Below are 11,392 nucleotides of genomic sequence, written 5' to 3' on the forward strand. Positions count from 1 at the left end.
CCTGCTGCCTGCAACACTGCCTGGTGTCTTATGGGTGTTCAGTCATTATTTTGAGTCTCGATTCCTTATTTCTCAAACAGGAAGAGCACTTATTTTTGTCTGTGCCCCAATATTCTCTAATAGCACCTAAAGTATATAGTAGGTGCTGGGTAAACACCTGGCGAGTGGCTGACTGACGGAATGGTCTGGGGCTTGGCCTACTGTATGCTTAGTCATTAGCGGTCATGGGCACTACAGTCACCTGTGGCTGAAGAAGCAGCCACAGGCCACAGTGTGATGGAGATCAGCCTTATGTGCCCGTGTAGATCCAGCAACTTCTTGGCAATTCGTGACTTCTTAACAAGCACTCTACTTGTTAAGAAGAAGAATCATGAACTTCTGCTGAGCAAATTCAATGCTTTTACCCATATCCTTTGTCTTTAGTGACCCATTGGGACTTGTGGAAGTAAATCCCAGTCCCCGGGGCTGTCCTGGCTGATGCCCCCTTCGTAGCCTCCAGGGGCAGCCAGGCCTTGTGGCCACCCAGGATGGGCATGGGGACATGTGGAGGAGTTTGTCCTCTCAAGATGAGCCCAGAGCCTGCCCAGGACCTCCCCCCGGGGCAGGACACCTGTTCCTTGGAGGGAAGCTTGCAGTGGATTTCCCGAGGCCCTGGAAGGTGAGGTGCTCCTCCCTGTGGAATGGTGGTTAGAGCTAGAGGTCCCCGAGCACCATGTTCCGTCAGGGAGAGGAGGTCACCAGCTCGCTCTTGTGCAGCCTGATGGAGCTCTTAGGAGCTAGATGGGTTTTTTAAATTCAGGACGAGGTATCTCGGGCACACTAAAGAGACTACATATGTACAGGTACCATTGAAGAAATAAGTATGAGGTGGGCATCACGGATGCATCTCGCCTACTGAATAAATTCCAAAGTCTTCTGTGTCCCTTGCAAGAGCCCCTTCTGGCCTCCTCTTCCACCCGCAGCCTCCGTGCTGCCCAGGCTCTCTGGGATCCTTCATCAACCCCACTCGCCGCCTCCCTCCACACTTCTCCTTTCCCTTTGCACTTGCTCGCCCCTCTCCTGCCACCATCGCAGAGCGAGTCCCCTAGACTTCCACATCTCAGCCACAACAGCGCCCGTCTTCCAGGGACAGTGCGGGACTCCTGCATTCTCTGAGGCCCCCAGTGGCCAGAGTGATGGGCCCGAGGGGTCCTGGAGGGCCAAAGACGTAGCATGGAGCTTGGGTCAGCACAAGGGCTCTGGGGATATTTGATGGACGCCCGGGCCTTGGGGTCCCGGGGGGTGCTGTGTTTTAGGTGACCCCTGAGGTCTCTTCTCTGGGAAGACGTTCTTGCTGCATCCACTCGACTGGCCACCCAGAGTTTCTGAATTTCTAGGCAGGAGCTCATCCTCAGAAAGAGGATCAGAGTGATCCTTCTTATCCCAAATGTGGATGTGCCCTCGAGACGGAGAAACACTTGGAGTTGCAGCTCAGCCTGACCCGCTCCTGAAAAAGAACACAGTCGGCGAGCCGTGGGAGGAATTTGGACGGCGTGATTCCTTCCCTTGTCTTGCCTGTGTGGTACTTTTCAGCACAGATGTAGTCCCCAGACTGGCGTTATTTTTTGTCTAAGATTTATATTAGAGAGAGAACATGAGCGGGAAGGCAGAGGAAGAGAGAATGTCAAGCCAACTCTCCTCTGAGCGAAGAACCCAACGCAGGACTTGACTTCACAACCTGAGATCACGACCTGAGCCGAAATCGAGTCGGATGCTTCACCCACTGAGCGCCTCCCCCCCCCCCCCCCCCCCGCCCCCCCCAGAGTGGCATCATTTGGAAAAAGAAGAATTCTACTAGAATTCAGTGAAACCAAAGTCGACTCCTTTCTGCCTGAAGGTCTCTGCTCACTCATGGAAAGGCTGTTGGAACCTTCTCCATGGCAAGGGCCCCTCTCTGGCTGGAATTCAGTGGGAAGTGACTGGCTAGCGCGCTGACATCGGGATGTGTTTTTGCTTGGGTCCTAGTCATTCCCATGGTTCTGGGGGTCCAGGCTGCTGCAAGGCTGTGCCATTTTAAAGTGGAACTGTCGGCAGGTGGAGTGAGCTGTCCCAACCGGACAAAGTCCCAGAGCCACGGGAGGTGTCCGGGAACCATGTAGTGGAGTGCTAAGTCCGGGGGGGGGGGGTCAAAGGTCAAGTGAGGAAGCAAACAAGATACAACCGGGATGTGTCTTCTGTGCGAGTGGAAGTTCCTTGGTTGTAAGCGGCAGGTATCATAGGAACTGGGTTCTGACTGCCTTCAGTGAAACTATGCTCTTTTTTGCTGTAGAAGGTTGTAGATGGTCATTCATGGGATAGAAGGAACAAAGAACAGAATCTGAAAAAGGACAAGAGTCAGGTTGCCCAGGTGGCGGCAGCTCACAGAGGCTCATTCTGGAGCTGCTACCACGATGACCCAGCATTTACAGCCCCTCCAGCCCCACCTCAGCGCCTTCCCCCAGGTGGGGCTCCCTGAGCGTCTAATGGGCTTCACCTGGGTAGAGGTGTTGTTTCTAACAGAAGGGCATGGACTCCGGACAGCCCTGATGGCCAGCAACCGCAGCACCTGCTGGCCCTGACTGGCTGCAGCTACTGTCCAGGCTCCCCTCCACTGCCCTGCAGCCCTGACTCCCAACCCACACCCAGCCCTGTGTCCTCATGTAGCTTCTCTTTCAAGGCCCTGCGTCCCAATGGGGAAACTTTGCCTACCCTTCAGCTGTGTTATCCAGAAGCAGCCCAGCAGAGGACTGGTTTGCTGGAAACCATGCTTGAAACTGAGCTGTCCATCCCTTTGGCAATGCTGGGGGGTGCTCTCTCTCTGCAGCGAGGGCGGCCGCCTTCATGGTTACAGAGCACACTGCTGCGTGGGGCACAGAGCATGGCACTCAGTGCCCCCTGTCTTTAGGCTCCTGTTGCTATTAAGTCTTAATCTATCTTCATCAGTATTGTTTTACTATGAATCAGTTATTCCATTGTCATGCTCCTGATTTCATTAATTGATTTATTAGTTGTTAGATAACAGAAGCATCTTTTAAAGATTTAAAGTATGCAGAACAAACTCCCGTGTAGCCACTGTCCTGCTTAAGAACTATTGCCAGTAGTTCTGGCATTCTCTGAGCACCCCTTCCTGACCTGTCCACTGCCCCTCTCCACTCCCTAGGACGGGCTGCCCTGCCTTTGTGTTTATGATTGTCTCACTTTTCCTAGTGATTTTATCACATTTGTATCTCTGGGTGACATATTGTTAGATTTTCCATGTTTCTGAACTTCCTATAAAGGGAAACACCCTCTGTGTGGTCTGTGGCAGCACTTTCTCATGCAGTGTTACATGAAGGATCCACGCATGCGTTTGAGACTTCTGCACTTTTTTATGTTATTTTTTGATAGATATTAAGTTTAATGTCATTGACTTTATTAACATTTTCCCTTACAGCTTGAGCCTTTTTGTCTTATTAAGATAAGCTCTACCACAGCATCCTAAAGATAGTCACTTACATTCTTCCGTTTTCCTTTTCACAGTCGTCTGTAATCCACCAGGAATGGAAGAACTATTAGTTCGAGCTTCCATTCCCCCCCCTTCTGGATACTTAGTTATTCCAGCACTGTTTATCCCAAGGCCCATTTCCTCCCACTGACTAGTACTGTCCATGCACATGAAGCTCTGTTTCTGTTCTTTAGCCTGTTTGTCTAAGATGTCATTACTAAGGCGGCGTCATAATTCTTGTGGCCTCTGGAGGCACATCCCCCCTCCCCACCTTATTCTTCTTTAGTCCCTTTGTACTTTGATACACATTTTAGAATAAGCCCAACAAATAGCAGGAAAAACCTTGAAGAAGCTGACAGGAACTGCAGCAAATCATTAGATCAATCACACTGGGAAGAACTTGTGGTTTCAGAATATGGACTTTTATACTCCATGAAGATGGTATAGCCCCCCACCCCCCCTTTTTTTTTTTTTAAGATTTTGTTTTTAAGTGATGTCTACGCCCAGCACAGGGCTCGAACTCACACCTCTGAGATCAAGAGTTGCAGCCTCCACCGACTGAGCCGGCCAGGTGCCACAGTCTCCCTTTTTCTGTTGATCTAATTTTATGTCCGTTAGTAAAGTTGCTGATATTCTTTATAAAGATTTTACACATTTTTTATTATATTTATTTCTAGATACTTTGTCTTTCAGATACTACCATAAATGCTAGAAATAGACTTTTGGCGGTCCCCTGGGTGGCTCAGTCGGTTGAACATCTAACACTTTATTTCAGCTCAGGTCATGATCTCAGGGTAGCAAGATCGAGACCCACCTCAGGTTCCATGCTGAACGGGGAGTCTGCTTGAGATTCTCCCCCTCTCCTTCTGACCCTCTCCCTGTGTGTGTGTGTGTGTGTGTGCACATGCACTCTGTCTCTCCCTTCTTTCTGTCTCTCTAGAACATAAAGAAATAAACAAATCTTTTAAAAAATAAAATAAAATAGACTTTTGAAATATCTTTATATTTTCATAAATAATTTTAAATAAATCTTCAATAAAATACAATCTGCAAACCACAAAATTCATTTGTTTAAAGTATATGACTCAGTGGTCTAGTATTTGCAGAGTTATGGAACCATCACTGCAAATCTGTTTTGGAATATTTTTATCACCCCCAGAAGAAATGCCCTCCCCATCAGCAGTCACTCCCCATTTCCCTGGCACCCGGTCCCTGCAGGAAGGGTCCAGTGACCGAGGGAGGGAGGGAGCGTATACTGGAGTAGCAAGCTTCGTGTCACACATCGCCCAGCCCCTGCCTTTGCTTTCTGTCTTATTTCAGTTTTGTTTCCCCTCCCATCTCGAACACTCCTATAGCTTCCAAGCTCATCTCTCATTCTCTGTCCTCACACTCTGCCCAGACAACCTTTTCCAAGGAAAAGAATGTTCCAACCACTTCTCTCCTGGGAAGCCCTCCATAGCTCCCTTGGCAATCCAGCTACGCGGCTGACACGGTTCCTCCGGGGAACTGGAGGCTGATGAGTCAAGTGCTGTGGAAACAGGCTTTGGGGTGTAACTTCCTTGGGGTGGAGAGAGACTCTCCCGGGCCCTTGGTCTGCTGCAGTCCTCAGAAAGTAAACACAGTCGACCTGATTATTCCCCGCACTTCCTCCTGAGTCAGAGCTATCTCAGGTTAAGTCAGGAAAGAGGCTAAATTAAGCCTTGAAACCAAGCTGCCTTGGTGACAGGCACTTTGTTTTGCTTGAGTGACTGTGATGATGGGTCTTTGGTTTTAAGGACAGCACTAATTGCGTCCCTTTAGACCAACCGTGGCGAACATTCCCTGCCCTGCAGAGACAGGGAGATGCCCGGTCCCTCCGCAGTACCCGCTCATTCATTCCACATGCTTCTCCCAGCCCCTGTCCCGTGCCGGGCCCCGAGCTGGGATGCCGACGTCAGCAGCTTGCCCTCTCAGGGCTTGACATCTAGCTAAAGAGACTACAAGAAACGAGATCCACGACATCACTGGTACTTGGTTAGAGGTCTGTCCAGAGCAGAGGAAGCTGTGGATCTGGAAGTACCTGTACTTTTTCGTGCCTTCCCACCAGAGGAAAAGAGGCAATCTTTCTAGCATTCTCAAACAAGCCAGCCGATCCAACCCCTTTGAGAAACTGTTTAACGCTGTCCAGTAAATGTACACATGCACCCACTGTGGCTCAGCGATTCCCCTCCTGGGTGTAGGTAGCCAATAGGAAATTGCATGCTAGAAGCTTTATGTCCAAAGAATAAATTGCAGACAAAGATTGAACTCTGGTTAATATATGCATGCTGTAGTACATAAGGGGCTTGTAGTAATATTTGCAATTTACTTGGAAATACACCCAAGAAAGGAGATGGATGCAAAGACACACGGATAGAGAGTCGATAAAGAAAGTAGAGTAGCATGTTAATGGTGGAATATGGGTGCTCCCTGTAAATTTTGTTTTGTATGTTGAAAAATTTTATATAAAACATAGGGAAAAATGCAAACATAGATTTGCCAGCAGACACATGCAAGAATGTTCAGAGCAGCATAATGGCTCAAACTGGAAGCAATCCAAATGTCCACCAGCAATAGGTAGAGATCTAAATTGTGAGTCTCTTTGTATCATGGGATATTGTTCTCAGTAAGATTGAATGAGCCACAGATCCACAACACAGATCCATTCAAGCAGGTGAATTTCACCCATGGAACACTGGGGGTGGGGGAACGAGACTCAAAAGATAACATGCTGTATGATTCTATTTGTATAAAATTCACAAACACTCAAAACTAACCTTGGGTGTAGAAGTCAGGATAATGGTTTGGGGGGCAAAGGGTGGGAAGAAAGGAGAAAGAATAGTAAGTGCATTCGGGTGCCATGGGGGCCTCCTGGGGTACTGGAAGTTTCTGTTTCTTGATCTCGATGCTGGCTAAAGAGATGTGAATATTGATCAAGCTGTGCGTTTAAGGTCTGTGCACTTTTCTCTGTGTGTACTATCCATCATTAAAAACTATACTAGGAGAAAGGAAACCAAGTAGAGCCATCTGGAAGCTTTGCTTAGCTGAGCTACAGGGTTAGGATCCCACTCTGAGCCTGTCTAGCATACCAAAGCTGTGAACGAAATGAAACGTTGCTTTAAGACATTCATTCATTCCTTTCTGCTTATATACATGCTGCATTAATTCCCCGGCTTCCACTGATTGTCTCTCCTTTACACAGACGTCTGCCTGCATATGCTGTGCTCCAAATCTAGACTTGATCCACACGTCCTGACCTAGCCCTTTCCAGGTTCAATGCCCAGAGGAAGGGGTGTGCAGACATTTCAGTTTGCAGCCATACCCCCCACTTTCCTGGATTTCTGTTTGTGATCTTTCCTGGATATTGGCCCACAGATATCTTGACCCCTCTATTGGTCAGTTCTCCAGAGAAAACAGAAACAGTAAGAAAGATGATAGACTGATGATAGATAGGTACAGATAAAAAGAGATTCATTCCAAGGAATGGGCTCATGTCATTATGGAGGCTGGCCGGTCTCAAGACCTGCAGGGTGAGTCAGCATCCCAGAGACTCAGGAGAGCCGATGGGCTTAGTTTCAATAGGAAGACAAGCAAGATCAAGACCCAAGAAGAACCAGAGTGATTCAATCTGAATTCAAAGGCAGGGGAAAGCTGATGTCCCAGCTCAAAGGCAGTCAGGCAAGAGAAATTCCTCCTACTCGGCCCTTTTGTTGTATTTAGGTCTTCAACTGATTAGATGAGGCCCACCCACTTTAGGAAGAGCCACCTGCTTTATTCAGTCTACTGACTGAAATGTTAATCTCATCTAGAAACACCCTCACAGAGACACCTAGAATAGTGTTTGACAAATGCAAGGGGGCCCTGTGACCCAGTCAAGATGACACACAAAATGAACCATCACAACCGCAGAGCATGAAACACTTTCTGGCTCTGAGAAAGGAAGGGCGGAAGCCTCCAGCGGCCCACCAGTTCCCCTCGATGAACATGTTTATTATCTTAGAGAAAGAAAAAAAAAAGGATGTTAGTGACTGCAAAATGTGTCATGCAAACAAGTCTGAAACCTACAAATATGGTTCAAAAGGTAATGATAATAATGAACACCCGAGACCTCCCCACCCATCGTAACAGATGGAAACGGCCAGTGCATCGAAGGCCCTCAGTGCTTCCTCCAAATGGCCTCCCACTGTCCTTACCTGTGAGACACCTATCTCCTGAATTTGATCATTAATCATTCCCCTGCTTTCTATAAAAACCAAATATATGTCTATAAACAGTACATTGTTTAGTTTTGCCCGTTTTAAGCCTTTGTGCATTGACACTTGCTGTATAAAGTCGTCTGCGTATCACCTTCCATTCTCCATTATGTGTTGGGGTTTTAGCCACGTCATCACTTGTACCCTCAGTGCATTCATTTCACTGCTGCATAATATTCCATTCTGTCTAGCCATGTCTCATGCCCAGACCACCATGTGTCCATCTGTTTTATACTTGGTGCATGTTTGGGTAGTTTCTGGTCCTCTGCTATCACAAAGCTTGTAGGCTTGTCCCATCCACATCCCCAGATACAGGAATTTCCCTAGGGTCTACACCTGGGGGAACCGGTGGCCTGCCTAGTTGTGCAATATGTCTCTTTGCTTTCTAGATAATCCCAAGGAACTTTCCAGAACGGCTATACCAGTTTATACTCCTGCTAGAGGCTATGCAAATTTCTTACGGGGGTCTTCTCATCCCTTCTGGTCCCAGGATATCACCTTCCCCAGGTCCCAGCCACCCTGCCCACACTGCCACCAGTGTTCCCATAATGTGTCCTGTATATCGTGCCTTCTTTGTACAGATGCAGGGCAGTGCATACCTGGGTGGCATCTCATACATGAATGCGTGGAAAATTCCCGCCTGCCTGACTGCTATTCAGTGGCCTCTGTTTCTGCTTCAAGGAACAGGGAGAGAACAGGGTCAGAAGAGTAGGTGGCCCCTGGCAGCCCCCACCCCCAGGGTGATCTCTTCCTGCCAGTGTCAGGACAGTTAAGCCGCGTGCTCTGCTCTTTCTCTGCGGCCCAGAGCCGTGTGTCCCAAGATTGGATCCACAGGGGATTTTTCCGCTCCCAGGCACACTCTAGTGCCCAGGCATGGAATCACCCACTGCGCCGGGTCTCCCTGCTACGGAGAGGAGGTCTCCCTGCTAACTGATCGTCTCTGGTGCTGCCTCTTTCCCATTACAGGTTAGCCTGGGGCGGAAGATAAAGACATTTGCCACCAAGATGGTAATCACGAGTGGAAATGAGGAGGACAGAGAAGGCCAGGAGAGAGAGAATAAGGAAGAGAGTATCTTGGCGATGCTGGGGATTATCGGGACCATTCTGAACCTGATTGTTATCATATTTGTATACATCTACACCACTCTGTGAATGGCCCGGAGGGTGCTTGGAGCCCACGGGGGTGGCCGGAAGACGGGAGCCCTGCGTGTCGACACAGCCATGATCAGACGCTGTGCAAACAAGCGGGCTTGACCTACACACGCTGCTGGAGCAAATGCACCTTCGAACTTTATAAAAGGGTCACACAAACCAAGCCTGCCGCCAGGAGCAGACACTAAAGCACAATGAATCCAACAAGACTCATTCACACAACAAGGAACTCAGCGTCTTTGGCCCAGGGCCCGCGAGACCGCTCGGAAGACCAGCCTTTAACGCCGTCGGTGAGCAGATGGGGGCAGAAATCCACGGTCCCAGATCTCTGATGGCTCTCACGCCTCGGGCAAGGGCAACAGGGCAGTGTGGCTCGGGGGTGCATCACCCGGGACATGCGCTCGGCCTCCACTCCACGGACCGTTCGGAACAAAACCCTTTGACACACATCCCACCCATCAAAAGTGTCTAACTATTTGATACTGGGGAGATAACTTATTTTTCTTTTTTCATTGGCTTGACGTGTGTATCTGTTCATATCAAGGTTTATAAATATATATTTTTAATAAATGTGCTCTATTTTTTAGCATGAACCAAATATTTGGAGAGGCGCTCCTGGAGTCCTAGAGCCTTCTTTGGTTTTATCTGCTTTGCCCCGTAGACTCGCAGGTGTTCTGTGGTATTGCCATTCTTGTCCTGCTTTGAACATCTTCAGTCTTTTACCTTCTTTCTCTCTCTCTCCTTTTCTCCCCCTCTCTCTCTCTCCCCCACTTTTTGGTCTGGAGGGCATTTCCCATAATACCAGCCATGGCCCTGGTCAATGCATGTTTTCAGATTGTCCGTTGAGCGGCTTTTTGTTGTTATAGGGGAGATCTAAAACGATCGTGGGCATGGGGTCCTTCGTTGCACCGTATCCTTATTGAGAATTTTGCATGAACAAGGGCTGAGTGATAGATCAGCTTCTGAGAGATGTAAAAAGGACTGTCATGGAAGCAGAGAGGGCAGCTGTATCCACAGATCATCTCTAGGATGGAACATTCAGCTTCTTCCTGGCAGCATTATTATTTCATGCTTGTGACCATTTGTCGATCAGATTTTTATCTTAATGGCCACATGCTGTGCAAGATAGGGGAGACCGAGGGGGTAGAGGCCAGCGTGAGTGCATAATCCCTCCCTTAGTGAACTGCCTGGGACCGTTATCAAAGTAGTTGGGATGTAAAGGGCACGTGGATTCCGTCCCCGCAGGAGAGATCTGGGTGTTTCAGGCTGCAGAGATACCCCTGTGACAGGTGACCTTTTAAGGGCACAAGAAGGGGTCAGAATGATCACCCCCAAAAGATTGCTGTGCTTCCTTAAAGCTCCTGGTTTACACCCCCGCAAAGCCACTTCCTCCCCGGTAGGGTTGGGTGAATATATATGAATTTGCTCTGTTCTCCCAGCTCCCTGAGCCGGGTCTTTGCCTGGCTGTGACAAAGAGGGTCACAGTTCCTTTTGCCAGTGCCAGACTTGTTCATGGATGAAAGAAGCAGCAACTTGCCTTGTTGGGTTCAAATGACGCGCGGCAGGTCTCTACCGCCAGATCTCTCCCTCCCCTTGTTGTGGTATCTGAAATTCCACCATTAGAGAGTCATTTCTTGTGCTCTTCTAAGGGACCAGGTTCTTTTATTAAGCAGATGCCCTTGAGCACCTGGCTCTGACATTATTCATCTGGTGTCTTCTCTTCCCTACCGGAAGCAAGTAGACACGCATTTAGGGCACACGGTGTGCCAGACACAGTGCCGGACACTTTCTATTCCTTAGGTCATTGAATTCCCCCTGTATCCCTGTGAGATGGGGAGGTCTTTTCCCAGCATCGTGGAAGAAAGGCGGACTCAGAGAGATCATGTGGCTGAAACGCCTCCTCCCGATCTGATCGTTTCCTTAGCCCAGCCAGGACTGGGCTTCTGGAGAGAGAGGAAATGCTCAGGAGGGGAAGGCGCTGGAGAGAGCCCTTGGGGTCAGGTCACAGACCTGATCGCTTTGCTAAGGGCCAGCTCCGCACACCTCCCCACCCCCTCCTCCATAAAAATAAATAAGCCTTGGCAACTCCTTGGACACTGACAGAATATCATACAAATAAGGACAAGGGACCAGAGGAGGCTGGTTAGAAATAACACGGGATGTCGGGCGGGGGGAGTTATCTACCAGGTTCTTTGTGATTCTAGAAAGACTGTATGAAAATTCTGAACAGTGAACAGAGTAAACAATAAAGGTGCAATGGATTAAAAAAAAATCGATGTCTTCTCTTCTTTAACATCAGCGTGTTTTTAAGCTTCTCTCTCATTCCTTCCTCTGTACTTTTATTATATTCAAAAAACACACTAAAGAAAACCCAGAGTGTAACGCTTTTCAACAGAGACTGTTTGGGCCCTAGAAGCCACGAAGCTTTTTCAAGTATACTAGTTCAAAATTTATTGAGGGAAAAACT

General features: G+C 48.5%; 1 protein-coding gene across 2 annotated transcripts in view; it reads left to right on the forward strand.

Annotated features, from left to right (window-relative positions):
* The window catches only part of TUNAR (TCL1 upstream neural differentiation-associated RNA), a 46,111-nt gene extending 34,936 nt beyond the window's left edge, over positions 1 to 11,175 (forward strand). For both annotated transcript variants that reach the window (XM_059373909.1, XM_059373910.1), the window contains one exon: positions 8,740 to 11,175. In XM_059373909.1, the coding sequence (XP_059229892.1) occupies positions 8,740 to 8,925 (186 nt within the window). In that variant the 3' untranslated portion in view covers positions 8,926 to 11,175. The remainder of the gene's footprint in view (positions 1 to 8,739) is intronic.
* The last annotated feature ends 217 nt before the right edge of the window (positions 11,176 to 11,392 follow it).

This window comes from Mustela nigripes, chromosome 13, assembly GCF_022355385.1.
Source record: "Mustela nigripes isolate SB6536 chromosome 13, MUSNIG.SB6536, whole genome shotgun sequence".
Taxonomy (NCBI): Eukaryota; Metazoa; Chordata; class Mammalia; order Carnivora; family Mustelidae; genus Mustela; species Mustela nigripes.